This window comes from Anser anser, assembly GCF_964211835.1.
Source record: "Anser anser genome assembly, contig: HAP1_SCAFFOLD_64, whole genome shotgun sequence".
Lineage (NCBI taxonomy): Eukaryota > Metazoa > Chordata > Aves > Anseriformes > Anatidae > Anser > Anser anser.
In genome coordinates this window covers 503,246-528,232 of record NW_028153592.1, presented here as the reverse complement: position 1 = coordinate 528,232, position 24,987 = coordinate 503,246, and the positions used below count along the sequence as shown (strand labels likewise).

Below are 24,987 nucleotides of genomic sequence, written 5' to 3'. Positions count from 1 at the left end.
TATAACCTGCCAGGCACCTAAGCACCGCACAGCCATTTTTTCCCCTCTCCCCTCACAGCAGGATGAATGAGAGAATTGAAAAAGGTAAAAGTGTGAGAACTCGGGGGTTCAGATGGGTAACAACTTCATAAGAAAGAAGACAAAGAAATAAACCAACAAATATAAGGGGAAAAACAAATACGAAAAAAACCACCTTCTTCTCGTATTTATAGGCATTGGTGAGATCCCTTCAGACCCTCCTCTGCTCTAGGCTAAAAACGTCCCTTATCACCCTGAGCCCGTGTAGAAACAAGCAAAACAAGGTCCCTATTTAGAGTCTGTTTTCTGGTGAGTGTGTTTGACAGCAACTGCGCAAGAAGACCCAAGCCCTCAGGTGCTATCCCGAGCAGCTTCCCTTCACGTGATGCAAATGCTGTGGCAAAGACTTATCCCTTGCTCGTCCCCGCCTGCAGTCACAGGACTGCCACCCAGCAGCACTGTGCCCAAGCTCCAGGAGCAATCGGGCCCAACCCAACACAAGGCCCAGGAGGAGAGCGCGGAAGTGAGAGCAGAGGAAAGAAGCAGCACCGGTTGCCGGGCGCCGATTGGCTGCCAGAGCCGCCAGGCAAAGGGAGCCCCACCCCCTGCCGGCTGCCTGGGGCTCGCTGCCATGGCAACCGTGCGACCGCCTGACCAGGCAGGGCGGGCGCCGCCATCTTAGGGGTCGTGGGCGGGCTGGGGGCGTCTCGGGGCCTGAGGGGGGGACCCGGCCCGTGTGCCCGGGGCGCCCCTGCCCGCCCCTGCCCGCCCCTGCCTTTGCTCGCTCCCTGTGCCTCACCGCCTTGTCTTCCCTTTTCTTTGCGGTGTCGAATGCACGAGAAGCCCGACAGGCTCGGGAAGGCGGCCAGTCACTTGCACAAGAAGCAATAGGGCTGGATGCTCCTGAAATGCTGCTTGTTGCTGGCCGGGGCGGCACCCTGCCACAGTCATGGTGCCAGCCTGGCAGCTTTGTGCCTGGGTATCACTGTGAGATCAGGCTAACAGGATGAAGGCTTTGTTCCTCATCCCTTCTGCTGAGAGAGGGGTTTTGCCTCTCGGCAGCAGCTATCCCCAGGCTCTCAGCATATTTAAGCAAACTAAATGCAGCTACAGCCTCTTCTTTGTCTGAGACCTGATCTCAGCTGATGAGGAAGGAATGGGACCAGCAAACCCTTTCCGGCTGCAGCAGCTCAGGCCCGGCTGCCCTGGCCCTGGGGCAGGAGGAGCTGCCTGAAGACCCCCAGGGATGGCACGGAGGGGCTGCAGGCCTCCCAGGGGCTGGCTTGTGCCTCGGATGTCCCATCTGTGGGGCTGAGCCCTCTGTGCCCCCAGGAGCTGCCGTGCCCTTCAGAGGGACTGGGGCTGTGGTGGCAGTGCCCAGAGCCCTGCAGCAGCCTGCTCCGGACACTGCCCTGGGGCCAGCCCAGCATGAGAAGCTGGGCTGGGCTGGGCAGAGGGCAGGGAGGTGGGCAGAGGGCAGGAAGGTGGGAGTGCCTCCACAGCAGAAAGGGATCCCTCAGCCTCTGTCAGACACCCCTTCTGCCTCTCCCCTCATCCAGACCCTGCAGCCATGCGGTGCCACGTGCACCCACCCTTCCAACCTGTGATGAGTTTTAGGCCTTGGCGGTAACCAAGGTCATGCCCGCTTTAGGAGGAATCAAAGGGTGTCAGAGGCAAGCCCAGGACTCAGGGACCGGGCTCCTGGACATGTCCTGACATCACTCAAGAGCTACTCGAGTGCCCCAGGACGGGAACGGAGCCGGCACACACTTACTCAGGCTGGAGTCTCTCCAGCTTGGCTGCTGCTCCCAACTCCTCTGCTGGGGCAGGGTTCTCAGCCTTCCTCCACCTCTTCCTGACCTCCTTGCTCCTGGGCTGGGCTGGAGGACGGGGAGTCCAAGCATGTTGGCTGTTGAATCGCTGCAAGGAGAAGACGCTCTCATCAAACAGGACTGGACACACAGGTGCTGTTTCCCAGAGGACCTCTTGAAAGGGCCCTGCAACAGGACCTGGGAACCAGGCGACTCGGCGCTGCCAGCCCACGTCTGGCTGCTGCTTTTATCCCTCCCTTTCTGCTGACAACCTCTCCCTCACAGGGAGGAGCAGGCAAAGCCCTGCCCTGCGGCCTGGTGCCCGTCCTGCTCCCACCACCCTGGGACCTGCCGCCCTCGGAGCCCTGGCGGAGAGGATCGCTGCTGTTCTCAGCGCTGTTGATCACTGCCAGTAGCTGGGGTATCTGTTGGTCCTCCCCCTCAGACCAGGCTTCCCATGCAGCCATTTCTGCCCGGGCTTGCTCTTGTAGCTTTCGGTACGTGGGCCATGAGCTGTCTGTTTGGTCCCACTGTGAAGACAGGTTCCAGACCTCCTGGAGGAAAAAAAAACAAAACAAAAACACAACAGCAGACAGGATTGGTCTCAGCTGTCCCTCAGGCCTAACCCGCACTCCTGCCCCCTCGCCTCAGCCGGTCTGTCAGCAGTGCTTCGACCCTCCAGGATGAGGGGCCCTGAAGCTAGGCCAGGCTCCTCAACTCGTGACAAACACAGCTGAACAGCCCGCGGTGACCAAAGCCCTCTGCCATCAATGACCCAGAAAGGCCTTGTTCCTTTTCCATGGCCCCTGGTCAAAATGAAGTGGCTCATGGCAACACGGGAGGCAGTAAGAGGCAGGGAAGGTGTGCGGGACGCCACCTTCTGTCTCCTGAGGAAGAGATGAAGGAGGTAACAAACGTGGAAATGAACGCATCCCAAGGGACCTGCTCGGGATCGCTCCACACAAAGAGGCTTTTGCACAGGCCCAAACAGCACGGTCATTGCAGCAAGGCAGAGCAGGTACCTGCAGCGCTCTCCTGGAGGCTTCAGGAGCAGGGAGCGCAGTGGTGGTTGTAAGGAATGGTCCAGCAATTCGTGCCACTAAGGGATTTGAAGGGTTAACATTGAGGCCTGGGTTTAGGTGATAAGAGAACAAAGGGATTTCTTCAGAGAAAACCTGCTGACTCTGCACGGACGTGCAGTAACTTCTGACAGCCGGCCAAGAGACCACTAGATAAGGAGGAAGAATATGAGCCTCCCCGTCTGAGCGGCCCCCAAGAGACTAACAGAGACTGATAAGCAGGCGCACCTGGGAGGACTTTGGATTCGGGAAACCAATTATAATAACCCTGCCTCTTCTAGAAGTAGTAATGAATATGTATTAGCCTAGGAGCATAAAAACCAGCCGCCTTACGTAACAGGTGTGCGTCCTGGTGGAGCAGAGACTCCCGGCGCACCCAGCGCTGTTTGCTCGCCTCTATTCGTTTAATAAATTGTAAACTTTGATTGTAATCCTACTTGGGACTCAGTCATTTATAACAGTGGTGGACTTGGCTCGAGGAGCTGTTTCCTGCCTGTCTGCCTTCTTCGTCCCGGGGGAGCTGCCCGGACACGGGGGGAGCACACTGCAAACAGACACCAGGAGGAGGCTGCATGAGCCCAGGGGAATTCAGTCTCCAGTCCAAGCTCGCAAGCTGCGTCAGCCTCTGCAGCAGACGGCAGTTCCACAACGAGCGGGCGTATTGGACTGGCTGTGTTCACTTCAGCAGAGACAGAGAGAGCCAAACGCGAAGCTGTGGCACCACCTGCCTTCAGGAAGGCTCGGGATGCCCGCATCCAGGCCCTTTTTGGTGGAAGAAGGAGAGGAGCAGTGTCTTGCGCAAGGACAGGAGCCGAGAGACACCATTATGGCCCACCCGGGCTTTACTTCAGCTTCTCCTCTGTGGCCCTGAAACACGGTGCGCTCATGGGTGGAAAACAGGTTATCGCTGCGGAGCCAGTAGCATCAGAGAAAGCCGTCAGGTAAGGAGGGCAGTCATGCCATCTCCCTACCTCAGCACTCTCTTGTGCCTGCCACAACGTTTGGGATAGCGTTTGAAAAAAATGCCTGAAAGAAACTTTCCCAGGAAGCCTCCCGCTGGGTCAGCCAAGGGCTGCGGAGGAAATGCACTCACCTTGGGAACATCTGGATCCCACGAGCGGTGGTCTCGCCACTGAAGGCGGTCAGATGTGCCGGCCACATTCTCTGCAAAGAGACACAGACCTGCTGGAGGGTTTCTGAGGCGGTTTTCTCACGGCTCTCATTGACAGGAAGCAAACCTGTCTCCCAAGCCAAAAGAAAGCCTTCTCTCCAAAGCCCTCCTCCAAAGCCTCTTCCATGAACCTTTGTTCTGCTCTGGAGGAGCTGCATGGCAGAATATGGAGGCTGTACAGTAACACTGCCAGGCTTTTTGCAGGGGCAAGCGCCCAGATGCTCAGAAGAAACTCTCTTTGTTAACGGAGAAAGCAGCTAAGGGGGCAAGCGAGGGGAAGGGCATTTGACTGGCCTGCCATGTCCGGGCTGGCCAACAGCGGTCGGATTCCTCACCCTTCACTAGGATTCCCAAAGAAATTGAAGTAGCCCTCAAAACCTCACCAACTTACACTGTGGAGCAGTGCAACAAGGCCCGCAGTGCTCTCCAGACGTTTGACACAGTCCAGATAAAACTTCATGCACGGGAAACCATCTTCGCACGTCAGAACACCAATGTCCCTGAAGGCAAAGGGGACGTGCTCCTTGCTCCTCAGGAGGAAGCAGTACAAGAGGATGGTCTCTTGCACACAGTTCTTCACCACGTGCAGTGGGAAGGAGGTGGCTCGCGATAGCTGCACGCAGTTCAGCGGCTCGATCTTGACACCATCTGCAAGGAGAAGCAACATCCTCACTGCCACAGCAAGCCCAAGTTGCTTGCAACATTCAGAACAAGTTCCCAGAGAAAGGGTCGCTCAGACGAACTGCTCCTGGGGCACAGTTTCTTTTGGGGGAACTCAAGCTGTACCCTGACCGTCGGAGACAATCCTCTACTTCTCCCAGGCCTTTCCAAAGAGCAGGGAGAACAAACCGTTGCGGACATGGGGCAGGAAGAGGGGGGCTGCTGCCTTCTCACCAGGGAGGATCTCAGTGGGACAGTAGATCTCCTCCAGCCACAACTCATCGATGTCCAGCTGGAAGAAAGGTCTTCGAATCAAGAGCAGCTCTTCTTTGCCATGGAACTGCTCTCGGACAACACCAAAGGTCCCGAGTCCCGCAACCCAAACGCCCTGCACACAGAAAAGACAGAAAGGCCGAGGAGGGAGTTCTTGAGAGACGGGAAAAGGGATGACTGTCAGAGCAGGGGGACACTGCTCTGTGCCCTGCCCGCTCCTCAGGGACAATGGGGCAAGGTGGGGCACTTTGGAAAGCTTTGCAAAAGAGCCGCATCCTCTGTTTCTTTCGTCACCCCCCTCACAGGATTTGCCAACATCCCTTGGCTAGAGAAGCGCCCGGAGGTTTCCAGCACACGGATTAGGCCTGGGACTGACTGCCAGCAACTGTCCTAGGCACGGAGCCAGGATATTCCCCCATCTCTCTGCTCGCCCTCCCCACTCAGGCCGCAGGGAAGAGTGAAGCCCTAGGGTGTGCCAAACACCTGAGAGGCAGAGCACATCTGGCCTTGGTTTCTCTCCCAGCTGGCCAAGAAGCTGCTCCGGGCACCCCGGGCAGTCTCAGAGCACTGCCATGGTGCTCGAGCAGGGATTGCTCTGCAGGGCCCAGGACACCAGCCCACCTTACTCCGCTTCAGCTCTTCCAGAATGTACTCGGATACGGAGTACCGAGGCCCCCTCGGGACCCTGGGGTCCCCTCTAGTCCTTGACTAGAGGTGTGGTGCTGAGACCTTGTTCAGGTCCCTTGAGAAAGGCTGGGCATTGACAGATTGGCAGTGGATTCATCTGGTCTCAGCAGCATCTGGCTTCTTTTCAGGGTAACATAAATGTGATTGCCCTCCATCTACAAAAGCTCAGGCAGCTGGGGACAAGTCCAGCCAGCTCCCTCACTCTGCTCTGAGCCACAGGGAATCCCTTTGCCTCTCAGGTCTCACAACCATTCCCTGTGAGTGCAGCAGAAATGCTCAGGATTTCTGACTTCAGAGAACACTGTGTGGGCATGAAGAGGGGGAAGAGAATGTGTATAAAACATTGCCCCTAAAACTCCTTTCTGCCAACTACATTATGTAGCAGCGGAATGCAGATGTTAACATGCTGACATGAAGATGATCAGCATGCTGGAGCACCTCTCCTTCGAAGAAAGGCTGAGAGAGCTGGGGCTGAGCAGGGTGACCTCACTGCAGCTTTTCCGCATTTAAAGGGGTCTTCTAAAAATATGGAGAGCTATTTTTTTGATCAATCAAATCATGACAGGATCAGGGGAATGTTTTTAAACTAAAAGCGGGGAGATTTAGATTAGAGATTAGGAGGAAATTCTTCACTCAGAGGGAGGCGAGGTACTGAAACATATTGCCCAGATAGGCTGGGCATTCATTTCATCTGACAAAATCTGAAAATAAAACCTTGCCCTCCTGCTATGTTCCTGTGTACTCCCTGCACTGGGTCAGGACTGATTCCCTCGCGAGACCAGCAGCAGAGGCCCCTGCTCCTCATCGCACACTGAACCTTAAAAATGAAGCTCATGTCATGGAGCTAAATGAAAGATTCCAGCAGAGAAACAAAAAGCATTGGAGTATGGCAGGGGGAGGTCTACAAGGAATGGCATAGGGTTCACTCAGAGAAACCTGTCCTAACTTTTCATTGCCTTTTACTACATGTACAGATCTCCATACCCAACAGGCATCAGATGTCCAACAGCAGCTCCATCAGCGAGTTCCTCCTCCTGCCATTCGCAGACACGCGGGAGCTGCAGCTCCTGCACTTCGCGCTCTTCCTGGCCATCTACCTGGCTGCCCTCCTGGGCAACGGCCTCATCCTCACCGCCGCAGCCTGCGACCACCGCCTCCACACCCCCATGTACTTCTTCCTCCTCGACCTCGCCCTCCTCGACCTGGGCTGCATCTCCACCACTCTCCCCAAAGCCGTGGTCAATTCCCTCTGGGACACCAGGGCCATTTCCTACACAGGATGTGCTGCCCAGGTCTTTTTCTTTTTCTTTTTGTTTTCAGCAGAGTGTTATCTTCTCACTGTCATGTCCTACGACCGCTACGTTGCCATCTGCAAGCCCCTGCACTACGGGAGCCTCCTGGGCAGCAGAGCTTGTGCCCAGATGGCAGCAGCTGCCTGGGGCAGTGGCTTTCTCCATGCTGTGCTGCACACTGCTAATGCATTTTCTCTGACATTTTGCCAAGGCAATGCTGTGGACCAGTTCTTCTGTGAAGTTCCAAAGATCCTCAAGCTCTCCTGCTCAAACTCCTACCTCAGGGAAGTTTGGATAATTATGGTTGGATTCTGTTTAGCGTCTGGCTGTTTCGTTTTCATCGTGCTGTCCTATGTGCAGATTTTCAGGGCTGTACTGAGGATGCCCTCTGAGCAGGGACAGCTCAAAGCCTTTTCCACGTGCCTCCCTCACCTGGCCGTGGCCTCCCTGTTTCTCAGCATGACCATATTTGCCTACCTGAAGTCCCCCTCCATCTCACCATCTCTGGACCTGGTGGTGGCAGTTCTGTACTCAGTTGTGCCACCGGCATTGAACCCCCTCATCTACAGCATGAGAAACAAGGAGCTTAAGAGTGCTGTTAGGAAAGTGATTGCATGGATATTTCTGATTAGTGATAAATTTAAATGATCTACACAAATGACTTCCCTTGCAGGCCTGCTCCTTGTTTATCATTATTGAAGTTTTTATCCTCAGTATCATTTGCATTTACTAATTTCTTAGAAATATGTTTCTTTATTCTTCGGCCACCTACTGCGGAATGAAACTGTTCTGTTTACTCTCGAGGCTTTATAATATGTGTATAACAGCAGGCCAGAGTAAACTCTGTGATAGCGTCTGCCTAATAAAATTGCATCTCCCCAGTGCTCTTCTTGAAGACTTGGTTCTTCTTTCAAAGCTGGTGCCAAGACCAGGGCTGAGCAGCTGCTCCCCGAAAAGCCTGTTGCTCCACGGATAAGGCAAAGAAAAAGCTCATTTTGTGAGCTGTGAGAGACCGAGGGTAGGATTTAGGAGTAAGCTGTTGGTGTCTGATGACAGCAGAAATGGTGAACAGTCACTGAGGTACACAGCCGTGACTGTCCCACAACCGTCAGGGCAGAGGACATCGTCCAGGAAATTAATGGGGAGCTGCCTGAAGCTGCCACAACCATGGAACCCAGTGAGAGGGTTTGGCAGCAGTGATCCCAACCCAGCTGGGTCTACTTCTCACCCTGTGCAGCTGTGTCTGTTTGCTTCTGTCCTGCAGTTCCTAGGGCCAGCACGCATCCTTGAGACAGTTTCCCCCAAGCTATCTGTTGGCCCTTACCTCAAAAGTCACCACCGGACGAGGCTTCTCAGCTCACGTACACCTGAAGGACTGGAGTGAAGCTGTGATCACAGAAAGAGCAAGCCCTTGGATCCTTGCAACATCCTTGGATCTCTGCATGGCTGGAAGCCTCTGCAAGCCCCATGGGAAAAGAGAGCCTACTGAGAACATCCTGATGCTCCATATACCATCCCCTCAGGCCATCAAGAAAGGTCCCTCAGCCCTAAGATCCAGCCCAGCTTCTTGTTGCATCAGCAACCAGGAGAAATTGCCCCAGAATACCCAACACTCTTGCGCTAGCAAGCAAATACGCCCATGTGTGTACATAAACACACCGTCTTGTACACACACACAAACGTGCACACACGGATACAGCTGAGCACACACAAACCGGTTCAACTGGGAACAGCATTTGCCCAGGGTAGGCAGTGACTGGAGCCTCACAAAGGGAGAGATCAGTCAAGCTGGAGTCACCCACAGGGACAGTACCGAATTAAGATGTCCACAGGCAAAAGATGACTCTGCAGCTCCTGTGGGATTCAGTGGGAGACAGCATGCACGAGGAAGGGAAGACACACAGGGACTGATGCTGTATAACCTGCCAGGCACCTAAGCACCGCACAGCCATTTTTTCCCCTCTCCCCTCACAGCAGGATGAATGAGAGAATTGAAAAAGGTAAAAGTGTGAGAACTCGGGGGTTCAGATGGGTAACAACTTCATAAGAAAGAAGACAAAGAAATAAACCAACAAATATAAGGGGAAAAACAAATACGAAAAAAAACACCTTCTTCTCGTATTTATAGGCATTGGTGAGATCCCTTCAGACCCTCCTCTGCTCTAGGCTAAAAACGTCCCTTATCACCCTGAGCCCGTGTAGAAACAAGCAAAACAAGGTCCCTATTTAGAGTCTGTTTTCTGGTGAGTGTGTTTGACAGCAACTGCGCAAGAAGACCCAAGCCCTCAGGTGCTATCCCGAGCAGCTTCCCTTCACGTGATGCAAATGCTGTGGCAAAGACTTATCCCTTGCTCGTCCCCGCCTGCAGTCACAGGACTGCCACCCAGCAGCACTGTGCCCAAGCTCCAGGAGCAATCGGGCCCAACCCAACACAAGGCCCAGGAGGAGAGCGCGGAAGTGAGAGCAGAGGAAAGAAGCAGCACCGGTTGCCGGGCGCCGATTGGCTGCCAGAGCCGCCAGGCAAAGGGAGCCCCACCCCCTGCCGGCTGCCTGGGGCTCGCTGCCATGGCAACCGTGCGACCGCCTGACCAGGCAGGGCGGGCGCCGCCATCTTAGGGGTCGTGGGCGGGCTGGGGGCGTCTCGGGGCCTGAGGGGGGGACCCGGCCCGTGTGCCCGGGGCGCCCCTGCCCGCCCCTGCCCGCCCCTGCCTTTGCTCGCTCCCTGTGCCTCACCGCCTTGTCTTCCCTTTTCTTTGCGGTGTCGAATGCACGAGAAGCCCGACAGGCTCGGGAAGGCGGCCAGTCACTTGCACAAGAAGCAATAGGGCTGGATGCTCCTGAAATGCTGCTTGTTGCTGGCCGGGGCGGCACCCTGCCACAGTCATGGTGCCAGCCTGGCAGCTTTGTGCCTGGGTATCACTGTGAGATCAGGCTAACAGGATGAAGGCTTTGTTCCTCATCCCTTCTGCTGAGAGAGGGGTTTTGCCTCTCGGCAGCAGCTATCCCCAGGCTCTCAGCATATTTAAGCAAACTAAATGCAGCTACAGCCTCTTCTTTGTCTGAGACCTGATCTCAGCTGATGAGGAAGGAATGGGACCAGCAAACCCTTTCTGGCTGCAGCAGCTCAGGCCCGGCTGCCCTGGCCCTGGGGCAGGAGGAGCTGCCTGAAGACCCCCAGGGATGGCACGGAGGGGCTGCAGGCCTCCCAGGGGCTGGCTTGTGCCTCGGATGTCCCATCTGTGGGGCTGAGCCCTCTGTGCCCCCAGGAGCTGCCGTGCCCTTCAGAGGGACTGGGGCTGTGGTGGCAGTGCCCAGAGCCCTGCAGCAGCCTGCTCCGGACACTGCCCTGGGGCCAGCCCAGCATGAGAAGCTGGGCTGGGCTGGGCAGAGGGCAGGGAGGTGGGCAGAGGGCAGGAAGGTGGGAGTGCCTCCACAGCAGAAAGGGATCCCTCAGCCTCTGTCAGACACCCCTTCTGCCTCTCCCCTCATCCAGACCCTGCAGCCATGCGGTGCCACGTGCACCCACCCTTCCAACCTGTGATGAGTTTTAGGCCTTGGCGGTAACCAAGGTCATGCCCGCTTTAGGAGGAATCAAAGGGTGTCAGAGGCAAGCCCAGGACTCAGGGACCGGGCTCCTGGACATGTCCTGACATCACTCAAGAGCTACTCGAGTGCCCCAGGACGGGAACGGAGCCGGCACACACTTACTCAGGCTGGAGTCTCTCCAGCTTGGCTGCTGCTCCCAACTCCTCTGCTGGGGCAGGGTTCTCAGCCTTCCTCCACCTCTTCCTGACCTCCTTGCTCCTGGGCTGGGCTGGAGGACGGGGAGTCCAAGCATGTTGGCTGTTGAATCGCTGCAAGGAGAAGACGCTCTCATCAAACAGGACTGGACACACAGGTGCTGTTTCCCAGAGGACCTCTTGAAAGGGCCCTGCAACAGGACCTGGGAACCAGGCGACTCGGCGCTGCCAGCCCACGTCTGGCTGCTGCTTTTATCCCTCCCTTTCTGCTGACAACCTCTCCCTCACAGGGAGGAGCAGGCAAAGCCCTGCCCTGCGGCCTGGTGCCCGTCCTGCTCCCACCACCCTGGGACCTGCCGCCCTCGGAGCCCTGGCGGAGAGGATCGCTGCTGTTCTCAGCGCTGTTGATCACTGCCAGTAGCTGGGGTATCTGTTGGTCCTCCCCCTCAGACCAGGCTTCCCATGCAGCCATTTCTGCCCGGGCTTGCTCTTGTAGCTTTCGGTACGTGGGCCATGAGCTGTCTGTTTGGTCCCACTGTGAAGACAGGTTCCAGACCTCCTGGAGGAAAAAAAAACAAAACAAAAACACAACAGCAGACAGGATTGGTCTCAGCTGTCCCTCAGGCCTAACCTGCACTCCTGCCCCCTCGCCTCAGCCGGTCTGTCAGCAGTGCTTCGACCCTCCAGGATGAGGGGCCCTGAAGCTAGGCCAGGCTCCTCAACTCGTGACAAACACAGCTGAACAGCCCGCGGTGACCAAAGCCCTCTGCCATCAATGACCCAGAAAGGCCTTGTTCCTTTTCCATGGCCCCTGGTCAAAATGAAGTGGCTCATGGCAACACGGGAGGCAGTAAGAGGCAGGGAAGGTGTGCGGGACGCCACCTTCTGTCTCCTGAGGAAGAGATGAAGGAGGTAACAAACGTGGAAATGAACGCATCCCAAGGGACCTGCTCGGGATCGCTCCACACAAAGAGGCTTTTGCACAGGCCCAAACAGCACGGTCATTGCAGCAAGGCAGAGCAGGTACCTGCAGCGCTCTCCTGGAGGCTTCAGGAGCAGGGAGCGCAGTGGTGGTTGTAAGGAATGGTCCAGCAATTCGTGCCACTAAGGGATTTGAAGGGTTAACATTGAGGCCTGGGTTTAGGTGATAAGAGAACAAAGGGATTTCTTCAGAGAAAACCTGCTGACTCTGCACGGACGTGCAGTAACTTCTGACAGCCGGCCAAGAGACCACTAGATAAGGAGGAAGAATATGAGCCTCCCCGTCTGAGCGGCCCCCAAGAGACTAACAGAGACTGATAAGCAGGCGCACCTGGGAGGACTTTGGATTCGGGAAACCAATTATAATAACCCTGCCTCTTCTAGAAGTAGTAATGAATATGTATTAGCCTAGGAGCATAAAAACCAGCCGCCTTACGTAACAGGTGTGCGTCCTGGTGGAGCAGAGACTCCCGGCGCACCCAGCGCTGTTTGCTCGCCTCTATTCGTTTAATAAATTGTAAACTTTGATTGTAATCCTATTTGGGACTCAGTCATTTATAACAGTGGTGGACTTGGCTCGAGGAGCTGTTTCCTGCCTGTCTGCCTTCTTCGTCCCGGGGGAGCTGCCCGGACACGGGGGGAGCACACTGCAAACAGACACCAGGAGGAGGCTGCATGAGCCCAGGGGAATTCAGTCTCCAGTCCAAGCTCGCAAGCTGCGTCAGCCTCTGCAGCAGACGGCAGTTCCACAACGAGCGGGCGTATTGGACTGGCTGTGTTCACTTCAGCAGAGACAGAGAGAGCCAAACGCGAAGCTGTGGCACCACCTGCCTTCAGGAAGGCTCGGGATGCCCGCATCCAGGCCCTTTTTGGTGGAAGAAGGAGAGGAGCAGTGTCTTGCGCAAGGACAGGAGCCGAGAGACACCATTATGGCCCACCCGGGCTTTACTTCAGCTTCTCCTCTGTGGCCCTGAAACACGGTGCGCTCATGGGTGGAAAACAGGTTATCGCTGCGGAGCCAGTAGCATCAGAGAAAGCCGTCAGGTAAGGAGGGCAGTCATGCCATCTCCCTACCTCAGCACTCTCTTGTGCCTGCCACAACGTTTGGGATAGCGTTTGAAAAAAATGCCTGAAAGAAACTTTCCCAGGAAGCCTCCCGCTGGGTCAGCCAAGGGCTGCGGAGGAAATGCACTCACCTTGGGAACATCTGGATCCCACGAGCGGTGGTCTCGCCACTGAAGGCGGTCAGATGTGCCGGCCACATTCTCTGCAAAGAGACACAGACCTGCTGGAGGGTTTCTGAGGCGGTTTTCTCACGGCTCTCATTGACAGGAAGCAAACCTGTCTCCCAAGCCAAAAGAAAGCCTTCTCTCCAAAGCCCTCCTCCAAAGCCTCTTCCATGAACCTTTGTTCTGCTCTGGAGGAGCTGCATGGCAGAATATGGAGGCTGTACAGTAACACTGCCAGGCTTTTTGCAGGGGCAAGCGCCCAGATGCTCAGAAGAAACTCTCTTTGTTAACGGAGAAAGCAGCTAAGGGGGCAAGCGAGGGGAAGGGCATTTGACTGGCCTGCCATGTCCGGGCTGGCCAACAGCGGTCGGATTCCTCACCCTTCACTAGGATTCCCAAAGAAATTGAAGTAGCCCTCAAAACCTCACCAACTTACACTGTGGAGCAGTGCAACAAGGCCCGCAGTGCTCTCCAGACGTTTGACACAGTCCAGATAAAACTTCATGCACGGGAAACCATCTTCGCACGTCAGAACACCAATGTCCCTGAAGGCAAAGGGGACGTGCTCCTTGCTCCTCAGGAGGAAGCAGTACAAGAGGATGGTCTCTTGCACACAGTTCTTCACCACGTGCAGTGGGAAGGAGGTGGCTCGCGATAGCTGCACGCAGTTCAGCGGCTCGATCTTGACACCATCTGCAAGGAGAAGCAACATCCTCACTGCCACAGCAAGCCCAAGTTGCTTGCAACATTCAGAACAAGTTCCCAGAGAAAGGGTCGCTCAGACGAACTGCTCCTGGGGCACAGTTTCTTTTGGGGGAACTCAAGCTGTACCCTGACCGTCGGAGACAATCCTCTACTTCTCCCAGGCCTTTCCAAAGAGCAGGGAGAACAAACCGTTGCGGACATGGGGCAGGAAGAGGGGGGCTGCTGCCTTCTCACCAGGGAGGATCTCAGTGGGACAGTAGATCTCCTCCAGCCACAACTCATCGATGTCCAGCTGGAAGAAAGGTCTTTGAATCAAGAGCAGCTCTTCTTTGCCATGGAACTGCTCTCGGACAACACCAAAGGTCCCGAGTCCCGCAACCCAAACGCCCTGCACACAGAAAAGACAGAAAGGCCGAGGAGGGAGTTCTTGAGAGACGGGAAAAGGGATGACTGTCAGAGCAGGGGGACACTGCTCTGTGCCCTGCCCGCTCCTCAGGGACAATGGGGCAAGGTGGGGCACTTTGGAAAGCTTTGCAAAAGAGCCGCATCCTCTGTTTCTTTCGTCACCCCCCTCACAGGATTTGCCAACATCCCTTGGCTAGAGAAGCGCCCGGAGGTTTCCAGCACACGGATTAGGCCTGGGACTGACTGCCAGCAACTGTCCTAGGCACGGAGCCAGGATATTCCCCCATCTCTCTGCTCGCCCTCCCCACTCAGGCCGCAGGGAAGAGTGAAGCCCTAGGGTGTGCCAAACACCTGAGAGGCAGAGCACATCTGGCCTTGGTTTCTCTCCCAGCTGGCCAAGAAGCTGCTCCGGGCACCCCGGGCAGTCTCAGAGCACTGCCATGGTGCTCGAGCAGGGATTGCTCTGCAGGGCCCAGGACACCAGCCCACCTTACTCCGCTTCAGCTCTTCCAGAATGTACTCGGATACGGAGTACCGAGGCCCCCTCGGGACCCTGGGGTCCCCTCTAGTCCTTGACTAGAGGTGTGGTGCTGAGACCTTGTTCAGGTCCCTTGAGAAAGGCTGGGCATTGACAGATTGGCAGTGGATTCATCTGGTCTCAGCAGCATCTGGCTTCTTTTCAGGGTAACATAAATGTGATTGCCCTCCATCTACAAAAGCTCAGGCAGCTGGGGACAAGTCCAGCCAGCTCCCTCACTCTGCTCTGAGCCACAGGGAATCCCTTTGCCTCTCAGGTCTCACAACCATTCCCTGTGAGTGCAGCAGAAATGCTCAGGATTTCTGACTTCAGAGAACACTGTGTGGGCATGAAGAGGGGGAAGAGAATGTGTATAAAACATTGCCCCTAAAACTCCTTTCTGCCAACTACATTATGTAGCAGCGGAATGCAGATGTTAACATGCTGACATGAAGATGATCAGCATGCTGGAGCACCTCTCCTTCGAAGAAAGGCTGAGAGAGCTGGGGCTGAGCAGGGTGACCTCACTGCAGCTTTTCCGCATTTAAAGGGGTCTTCTAAAAATATGGAGAGCTATTTTTTTGATCAATCAAATCATGACAGGATCAGGGGAATGTTTTTAAACTAAAAGCGGGGAGATTTAGATTAGAGATTAGGAGGAAATTCTTCACTCAGAGGGAGGCGAGGTACTGAAACATATTGCCCAGATAGGCTGGGCATTCATTTCATCTGACAAAATCTGAAAATAAAACCTTGCCCTCCTGCTATGTTCCTGTGTACTCCCTGCACTGGGTCAGGACTGATTCCCTCGTGAGACCAGCAGCAGAGGCCCCTGCTCCTCATCGCACACTGAACCTTAAAAATGAAGCTCATGTCATGGAGCTAAATGAAAGATTCCAGCAGAGAAACAAAAAGCATTGGAGTATGGCAGGGGGAGGTCTACAAGGAATGGCATAGGGTTCACTCAGAGAAACCTGTCCTAACTTTTCATTGCCTTTTACTACATGTACAGATCTCCATACCCAACAGGCATCAGATGTCCAACAGCAGCTCCATCAGCGAGTTCCTCCTCCTGCCATTCGCAGACACGCGGGAGCTGCAGCTCCTGCACTTCGCGCTCTTCCTGGCCATCTACCTGGCTGCCCTCCTGGGCAACGGCCTCATCCTCACCGCCGCAGCCTGCGACCACCGCCTCCACACCCCCATGTACTTCTTCCTCCTCGACCTCGCCCTCCTCGACCTGGGCTGCATCTCCACCACTCTCCCCAAAGCCGTGGTCAATTCCCTCTGGGACACCAGGGCCATTTCCTACACAGGATGTGCTGCCCAGGTCTTTTTCTTTTTCTTTTTGTTTTCAGCAGAGTGTTATCTTCTCACTGTCATGTCCTACGACCGCTACGTTGCCATCTGCAAGCCCCTGCACTACGGGAGCCTCCTGGGCAGCAGAGCTTGTGCCCAGATGGCAGCAGCTGCCTGGGGCAGTGGCTTTCTCCATGCTGTGCTGCACACTGCTAATGCATTTTCTCTGACACTTTGCCAAGGCAATGCTGTGGACCAGTTCTTCTGTGAAGTTCCAAAGATCCTCAAGCTCTCCTGCTCAAACTCCTACCTCAGGGAAGTTTGGATAATTATGGTTGGATTCTGTTTAGCGTCTGGCTGTTTCGTTTTCATCGTGCTGTCCTATGTGCAGATTTTCAGGGCTGTACTGAGGATGCCCTCTGAGCAGGGACAGCTCAAAGCCTTTTCCACGTGCCTCCCTCACCTGGCCGTGGCCTCCCTGTTTCTCAGCATGACCATATTTGCCTACCTGAAGTCCCCCTCCATCTCACCATCTCTGGACCTGGTGGTGGCAGTTCTGTACTCAGTTGTGCCACCGGCATTGAACCCCCTCATCTACAGCATGAGAAACAAGGAGCTTAAGAGTGCTGTTAGGAAAGTGATTGCATGGATATTTCTGATTAGTGATAAATTTAAATGATCTACACAAATGACTTCCCTTGCAGGCCTGCTCCTTGTTTATCATTATTGAAGTTTTTATCCTCAGTATCATTTGCATTTACTAATTTCTTAGAAATATGTTTCTTTATTCTTCGGCCACCTACTGCGGAATGAAACTGTTCTGTTTACTCTCGAGGCTTTATAATATGTGTATAACAGCAGGCCAGAGTAAACTCTGTGATAGCGTCTGCCTAATAAAATTGCATCTCCCCAGTGCTCTTCTTGAAGACTTGGTTCTTCTTTCAAAGCTGGTGCCAAGACCAGGGCTGAGCAGCTGCTCCCCGAAAAGCCTGTTGCTCCACGGATAAGGCAAAGAAAAAGCTCATTTTGTGAGCTGTGAGAGACCGAGGGTAGGATTTAGGAGTAAGCTGTTGGTGTCTGATGACAGCAGAAATGGTGAACAGTCACTGAGGTACACAGCCGTGACTGTCCCACAACCGTCAGGGCAGAGGACATCGTCCAGGAAATTAACGGGGAGCTGCCTGAAGCTGCCACAACCATGGAACCCAGTGAGAGGGTTTGGCAGCAGTGATCCCAACCCAGCTGGGTCTACTTCTCACCCTGTGCAGCTGTGTCTGTTTGCTTCTGTCCTGCAGTTCCTAGGGCCAGCACGCATCCTTGAGACAGTTTCCCCCAAGCTATCTGTTGGCCCTTACCTCAAAAGTCACCACCGGACGAGGCTTCTCAGCTCACGTACACCTGAAGGACTGGAGTGAAGCTGTGATCACAGAAAGAGCAAGCCCTTGGATCCTTGCAACATCCTTGGATCTCTGCATGGCTGGAAGCCTCTGCAAGCCCCATGGGAAAAGAGAGCCTACTGAGAACATCCTGATGCTCCATATACCATCCCCTCAGGCCATCAAGAAAGGTCCCTCAGCCCTAAGATCCAGCCCAGCTTCTTGTTGCATCAGCAACCAGGAGAAATTGCCCCAGAATACCCAACACTCTTGCGCTAGCAAGCAAATACGCCCATGTGTGTACATAAACACACCGTCTTGTACACACACACAAACGTGCACACACGGATACAGCTGAGCACACACAAACCGGTTCAACTGGGAACAGCATTTGCCCAGGGTAGGCAGTGACTGGAGCCTCACAAAGGGAGAGATCAGTCAAGCTGGAGTCACCCACAGGGACAGTACCGAATTAAGATGTCCACAGGCAAAAGATGACTCTGCAGCTCCTGTGGGATTCAGTGGGAGACAGCATGCACGAGGAAGGGAAGACACACAGGGACTGATGCTGTATAACCTGCCAGGCACCTAAGCACCGCACAGCCATTTTTTCCCCTCTCCCCTCACAGCAGGATGAATGAGAGAATTGAAAAAGGTAAAAGTGTGAGAACTCGGGGGTTCAGATGGGTAACAACTTCATAAGAAAGAAGACAAAGAAATAAACCAACAAATATAAGGGGAAAAACAAATATGAGAAAAACCACCTTCTTCTCGTATTTATAGGCATTGGTGAGATCCCTTCAGACCCTCCTCTGCTCTAGGCTAAAAACGTCCCTTATCACCCTGAGCCCGTGTAGAAACAAGCAAAACAAGGTCCCTATTTAGAGTCTGTTTTCTGGTGAGTGTGTTTGACAGCAACTGCGCAAGAAGACCCAAGCCCTCAGGTGCTATCCCGAGCAGCTTCCCTTCACGTGATGCAAATGCTGTGGCAAAGACTTATCCCTTGCTCGTCCCCGCCTGCAGTCACAGGACTGCCACCCAGCAGCACTGTGCCCAAGCTCCAGGAGCAATCGGGCCCAACCCAACACAAGGCCCAGGAGGAGAGCGCGGAAGTGAGAGCAGAGGAAAGAAGCAGCACCGGTTGCCGGGCGCCGATTGGCTGCCAGAGCCGCCAGGCAAAGGGAGCCCCACCCCCTGCCGGCTGCCTGGGGCTCGCTGCCATGGCAACCGTGCGACCGCCTGACCAGGCAGGGCGGGCGCCGCCATCTTAGGGGTCGTGGGCGGGCTGGGGGCGTCTCGGGGCCTGAGGGGGGGACCCGGCCCGTGTGCCCGGGGCGCCCCTGCCCGCCCCTGCCTTTGCTCGCTCCCTGTGCCTCACCGCCTTGTCTTCCCTTTTCTTTGCGGTGTCGAATGCACGAGAAGCCCGACAGGCTCGGGAAGGCGGCCAGTCACTTGCACAAGAAGCAATAGGGCTGGATGCTCCTGAAATGCTGCTTGTTGCTGGCCGGGGCGGCACCCTGCCACAGTCATGGTGCCAGCCTGGCAGCTTTGTGCCTGGGTATCACTGTGAGATCAGGCTAACAGGATGAAGGCTTTGTTCCTCATCCCTTCTGCTGAGAGAGGGGTTTTGCCTCTCGGCAGCAGCTATCCCCAGGCTCTCAGCATATTTAAGCAAACTAAATGCAGCTACAGCCTCTTCTTTGTCTGAGACCTGATCTCAGCTGATGAGGAAGGAATGGGACCAGCAAACCCTTTCCGGCTGCAGCAGCTCAGGCCCGGCTGCCCTGGCCCTGGGGCAGGAGGAGCTGCCTGAAGACCCCCAGGGATGGCACGGAGGGGCTGCAGGCCTCCCAGGGGCTGGCTTGTGCCTCGGATGTCCCATCTGTGGGGCTGAGCCCTCTGTGCCCCCAGGAGCTGCCGTGCCCTTCAGAGGGACTGGGGCTGTGGTGGCAGTGCCCAGAGCCCTGCAGCAGCCTGCTCCGGACACTGCCCTGGGGCCAGCCCAGCATGAGAAGCTGGGCTGGGCTGGGCAGAGGGCAGGGAGGTGGGCAGAGGGCAGGAAGGTGGGAGTGCCTCCACAGCAGAAAGGGATCCCTCAGCCTCTGTCAGACACCCCTTCTGCCTCTCCCCTCATCCAGACCCTGCAGCCATGCGGTGCCACGTGCACCCACCCTTCCAACCTGTGATGAGTTTTAGGCCTTGGCGGTAACCAAGGTCATGCCCGCTTTAGGAGGAATCAAAGGGTGTCAGAGGCAAGCCCAGGACTCAGGGACCGGGCTCCTGGACATGTCCTGACATCACTCAAGAGCTACTCGAGTGCCCCAGGACGGGAACGGAGCCGGCACACACTTACTCAGGCTGGAGTCTCTCCAGCTTGGCTGCTGCTCCCAACTCCTCTGCTGGGGCAGGGTTCTCAGCCTTCCTCCACCTCTTCCTGACCTCCTTGCTCCTGGGCTGGGCTGGAGGACGGGGAGTCCAAGCATGTTGGCTGTTGAATCGCTGCAAGGAGAAGACGCTCTCATCAAACAGGACTGGACACACAGGTGCTGTTTCCCAGAGGACCTCTTGAAAGGGCCCTGCAACAGGACCTGGGAACCAGGCGACTCGGCGCTGCCAGCCCACGTCTGGCTGCTGCTTTTATCCCTCCCTTTCTGCTGACAACCTCTCCCTCACAGGGAGGAGCAGGCAAAGCCCTGCCCTGCGGCCTGGTGCCCGTCCTGCTCCCACCACCCTGGGACCTGCCGCCCTCGGAGCCCTGGCGGAGAGGATCGCTGCTGTTCTCAGCGCTGTTGATCACTGCCAGTAGCTGGGGTATCTGTTGGTCCTCCCCCTCAGACCAGGCTTCCCATGCAGCCATTTCTGCCCGGGCTTGCTCTTGTAGCTTTCGGTACGTGGGCCATGAGCTGTCTGTTTGGTCCCACTGTGAAGACAGGTTCCAGACCTCCTGGAGGAAAAAAAAACAAAACAAAAACACAACAGCAGACAGGATTGGTCTCAGCTGTCCCTCAGGCCTAACCCGCACTCCTGCCCCCTCGCCTCAGCCGGTCTGTCAGCAGTGCTTCGACCCTCCAGGATGAGGGGCCCTGAAGCTAGGCCAGGCTCCTCAACTCGTGACAAACACAGCTGAACAGCCCGCGGTGACCAAAGCCCTCTGCCATCAATGACCCAGAAAGGCCTTGTTCCTTTTCCATGGCCCCTGGTCAAAATGAAGTGGCTCATGGCAACACGGGAGGCAGTAAGAGGCAGGGAAGGTGTGCGGGACGCCACCTTCTGTCTCCTGAGGAAGAGATGAAGGAGGTAACAAACGTGGAAATGAACGCATCCCAAGGGACCTGCTCGGGATCGCTCCACACAAAGAGGCTTTTGCACAGGCCCAAACAGCACGGTCATTGCAGCAAGGCAGAGCAGGTACCTGCAGCGCTCTCCTGGAGGCTTCAGGAGCAGGGAGCGCAGTGGTGGTTGTAAGGAATGGTCCAGCAATTCGTGCCACTAAGGGATTTGAAGGGTTAACATTGAGGCCTGGGTTTAGGTGATAAGAGAACAAAGGGATTTCTTCAGAGAAAACCTGCTGACTCTGCACGGACGTGCAGTAACTTCTGACAGCCGGCCAAGAGACCACTAGATAAGGAGGAAGAATATGAGCCTCCCCGTCTGAGCGGCCCCCAAGAGACTAACAGAGACTGATAAGCAGGCGCACCTGGGAGGACTTTGGATTCGGGAAACCAATTATAATAACCCTGCCTCTTCTAGAAGTAGTAATGAATATGTATTAGCCTAGGAGCATAAAAACCAGCCGCCTTACGTAACAGGTGTGCGTACTGGTGGAGCAGAGACTCCCGGCGCACCCAGCGCTGTTTGCTCGCCTCTATTCGTTTAATAAATTGTAAACTTTGATTGTAATCCTATTTGGGACTCAGTCATTTATAACAGTGGTGGACTTGGCTCGAGGAGCTGTTTCCTGCCTGTCTGCCTTCTTCGTCCCGGGGGAGCTGCCCGGACACGGGGGGAGCACACTGCAAACAGACACCAGGAGGAGGCTGCATGAGCCCAGGGGAATTCAGTCTCCAGTCCAAGCTCGCAAGCTGCGTCAGCTGGCCAACAGCGGTCGGATTCCTCACCCTTCACTAGGATTCCCAAAGAAATTGAAGTAGCCCTCAAAACCTCACCAACTTACACTGTGGAGCAGTGCAACAAGGCCCGCAGTGCTCTCCAGACGTTTGACACAGTCCAGATAAAACTTCATGCACGGGAAACCATCTTCGCACGTCAGAACACCAATGTCCCTGAAGGCAAAGGGGACGTGCTCCTTGCTCCTCAGGAGGAAGCAGTACAAGAGGATGGTCTCTTGCACACAGTTCTTCACCACGTGCAGTGGGAAGGAGGTGGCTCGCGATAGCTGCACGCAGTTCAGCGGCTCGATCTTGACACCATCTGCAAGGAGAAGCAACATCCTCACTGCCACAGCAAGCCCAAGTTGCTTGCAACATTCAGAACAAGTTCCCAGAGAAAGGGTCGCTCAGACGAACTGCTCCTGGGGCACAGTTTCTTTTGGGGGAACTCAAGCTGTACCCTGACCGTCGGAGACAATCCTCTACTTCTCCCAGGCCTTTCCAAAGAGCAGGGAGAACAAACCGTTGCGGACATGGGGCAGGAAGAGGGGGGCTGCTGCCTTCTCACCAGGGAGGATCTCAGTGGGACAGTAGATCTCCTCCAGCCACAACTCATCGATGTCCAGCTGGAAGAAAGGTCTTCGAATCAAGAGCAGCTCTTCTTTGCCATGGAACTGCTCTCGGACAACACCAAAGGTCCCGAGTCCCGCAACCCAAACGCCCTGCACACAGAAAAGACAGAAAGGCCGAGGAGGGAGTTCTTGAGAGACGGGAAAAGGGATGACTGTCAGAGCAGGGGGACACTGCTCTGTGCCCTGCCCGCTCCTCAGGGACAATGGGGCAAGGTGGGGCACTTTGGAAAGCTTTGCAAAAGAGCCGCATCCTCTGTTTCTTTCGTCACCCCCCTCACAGGATTTGCCAACATCCCTTGGCTAGAGAAGCGCCCGGAGGTTTCCAGCACACGGATTAGGCCTGGGACTGACTGCCAGCAACTGTCCTAGGCACGGAGCCAGGATATTCCCCCATCTCTCTGCTCGCCCTCCCCACTCAGGCCGCAGGGAAGAGTGAAGCCCTAGGGTGTGCCAAACACCTGAGAGGCAGAGCACATCTGGCCTTGGTTTCTCTCCCAGCTGGCCAAGAAGCTGCTCCGGGCACCCCGGGCAGTCTCAGAGCACTGCCATGGTGCTCGAGCAGGGATTGCTCTGCAGGGCCCAGGACACCAGCCCACCTTACTCCGCTTCAGCTCTTCCAGAATGTACTCGGATACGGAGTACCGAGGCCCCCTCGGGACCCTGGGGTCCCCTCTAGTCCTTGACTAGAGGTGTGGTGCTGAGACCTTGTTCAGGTCCCTTGAGAAAGGCTGGGCATTGACAGATTGGCAGTGGATTCATCTGGTCTCAGCAGCATCTGGCTTCTTTTCAGGGTAACATAAATGTGATTGCCCTCCATCTACAAAAGCTCAGGCAGCTGGGGACAAGTCCAGCCAGCTCCCTCACTCTGCTCTGAGCCACAGGGAATCCCTTTGCCTCTCAGGTCTCACAACCATTCCCTGTGAGTGCAGCAGAAATGCTCAGGATTTCTGACTTCAGAGAACACTGTGTGGGCATGAAGAGGGGGAAGAGAATGTGTATAAAACATTGCCCCTAAAACTCCTTTCTGCCAACTACATTATGTAGCAGCGGAATGCAGATGTTAACATGCTGACATGAAGATGATCAGCATGCTGGAGCACCTCTCCTTCGAAGAAAGGCTGAGAGAGCTGGGGCTGAGCAGGGTGACCTCACTGCAGCTTTTCCGCATTTAAAGGGGTCTTCTAAAAATATGGAGAGCTATTTTTTTGATCAATCAAATCATGACAGGATCAGGGGAATGTTTTTAAACTAAAAGCGGGGAGATTTAGATTAGAGATTAGGAGGAAATTCTTCACTCAGAGGGAGGCGAGGTACTGAAACATATTGCCCAGATAGGCTGGGCATTCATTTCATCTGACAAAATCTGAAAATAAAACCTTGCCCTCCTGCTATGTTCCTGTGTACTCCCTGCACTGGGTCAGGACTGATTCCCTCGCGAGACCAGCAGCAGAGGCCCCTGCTCCTCATCGCACACTGAACCTTAAAAATGAAGCTCATGTCATGGAGCTAAATGAAAGATTCCAGCAGAGAAACAAAAAGCATTGGAGTATGGCAGGGGGAGGTCTACAAGGAATGGCATAGGGTTCACTCAGAGAAACCTGTCCTAACTTTTCATTGCCTTTTACTACATGTACAGATCTCCATACCCAACAGGCATCAGATGTCCAACAGCAGCTCCATCAGCGAGTTCCTCCTCCTGCCATTCGCAGACACGCGGGAGCTGCAGCTCCTGCACTTCGCGCTCTTCCTGGCCATCTACCTGGCTGCCCTCCTGGGCAACGGCCTCATCCTCACCGCCGCAGCCTGCGACCACCGCCTCCACACCCCCATGTACTTCTTCCTCCTCGACCTCGCCCTCCTCGACCTGGGCTGCATCTCCACCACTCTCCCCAAAGCCGTGGTCAATTCCCTCTGGGACACCAGGGCCATTTCCTACACAGGATGTGCTGCCCAGGTCTTTTTCTTTTTCTTTTTGTTTTCAGCAGAGTGTTATCTTCTCACTGTCATGTCCTACGACCGCTACGTTGCCATCTGCAAGCCCCTGCACTACGGGAGCCTCCTGGGCAGCAGAGCTTGTGCCCAGATGGCAGCAGCTGCCTGGGGCAGTGGCTTTCTCCATGCTGTGCTGCACACTGCTAATGCATTTTCTCTGACACTTTGCCAAGGCAATGCTGTGGACCAGTTCTTCTGTGAAGTTCCAAAGATCCTCAAGCTCTCCTGCTCAAACTCCTACCTCAGGGAAGTTTGGATAATTATGGTTGGATTCTGTTTAGCGTCTGGCTGTTTCGTTTTCATCGTGCTGTCCTATGTGCAGATTTTCAGGGCTGTACTGAGGATGCCCTCTGAGCAGGGACAGCTCAAAGCCTTTTCCACGTGCCTCCCTCACCTGGCCGTGGCCTCCCTGTTTCTCAGCATGACCATATTTGCCTACCTGAAGTCCCCCTCCATCTCACCATCTCTGGACCTGGTGGTGGCAGTTCTGTACTCAGTTGTGCCACCGGCATTGAACCCCCTCATCTACAGCATGAGAAACAAGGAGCTTAAGAGTGCTGTTAGGAAAGTGATTGCATGGATATTTCTGATTAGTGATAAATTTAAATGATCTACACAAATGACTTCCCTTGCAGGCCTGCTCCTTGTTTATCATTATTGAAGTTTTTATCCTCAGTATCATTTGCATTTACTAATTTCTTAGAAATATGTTTCTTTATTCTTCGGCCACCTACTGCGGAATGAAACTGTTCTGTTTACTCTCGAGGCTTTATAATATGTGTATAACAGCAGGCCAGAGTAAACTCTGTGATAGCGTCTGCCTAATAAAATTGCATCTCCCCAGTGCTCTTCTTGAAGACTTGGTTCTTCTTTCAAAGCTGGTGCCAAGACCAGGGCTGAGCAGCTGCTCCCCGAAAAGCCTGTTGCTCCACGGATAAGGCAAAGAAAAAGCTCATTTTGTGAGCTGTGAGAGACCGAGGGTAGGATTTAGGAGTAAGCTGTTGGTGTCTG

At 55.0% G+C, this 24,987-nt stretch overlaps 3 protein-coding genes across 3 annotated transcripts; all 3 read left to right on the top strand.

Moving 5' to 3' along the window:
* Positions 1–6,697: 6,697 nt before the first annotated feature.
* Positions 6,698–7,639, top strand: LOC310891856 (olfactory receptor 14C36-like; the record flags this gene model as incomplete). The annotated part of the gene is made up of 1 exon (XM_083854087.1): positions 6,698–7,639. The coding sequence occupies one exon, from the start codon at positions 6,698–6,700 to the stop codon at positions 7,637–7,639; it is 942 nt and encodes a 313-aa protein (XP_083710213.1).
* A 7,965-nt stretch (positions 7,640–15,604) lies between these two features.
* On the top strand, positions 15,605–16,546 carry LOC310891855 (olfactory receptor 14C36-like; the record flags this gene model as incomplete). Its single annotated transcript, XM_083854086.1, has 1 exon — positions 15,605–16,546. The coding sequence occupies one exon, from the start codon at positions 15,605–15,607 to the stop codon at positions 16,544–16,546; it is 942 nt and encodes a 313-aa protein (XP_083710212.1).
* A 7,098-nt stretch (positions 16,547–23,644) lies between these two features.
* LOC310891854 (olfactory receptor 14C36-like) lies at positions 23,645–24,586 on the top strand (the record flags this gene model as incomplete). Its single annotated transcript, XM_083854085.1, has 1 exon — positions 23,645–24,586. One exon carries the CDS (start codon positions 23,645–23,647, stop codon positions 24,584–24,586), a length of 942 nt encoding a protein of 313 aa, XP_083710211.1.
* Between the last annotated feature and the right edge of the window lie 401 nt (positions 24,587–24,987).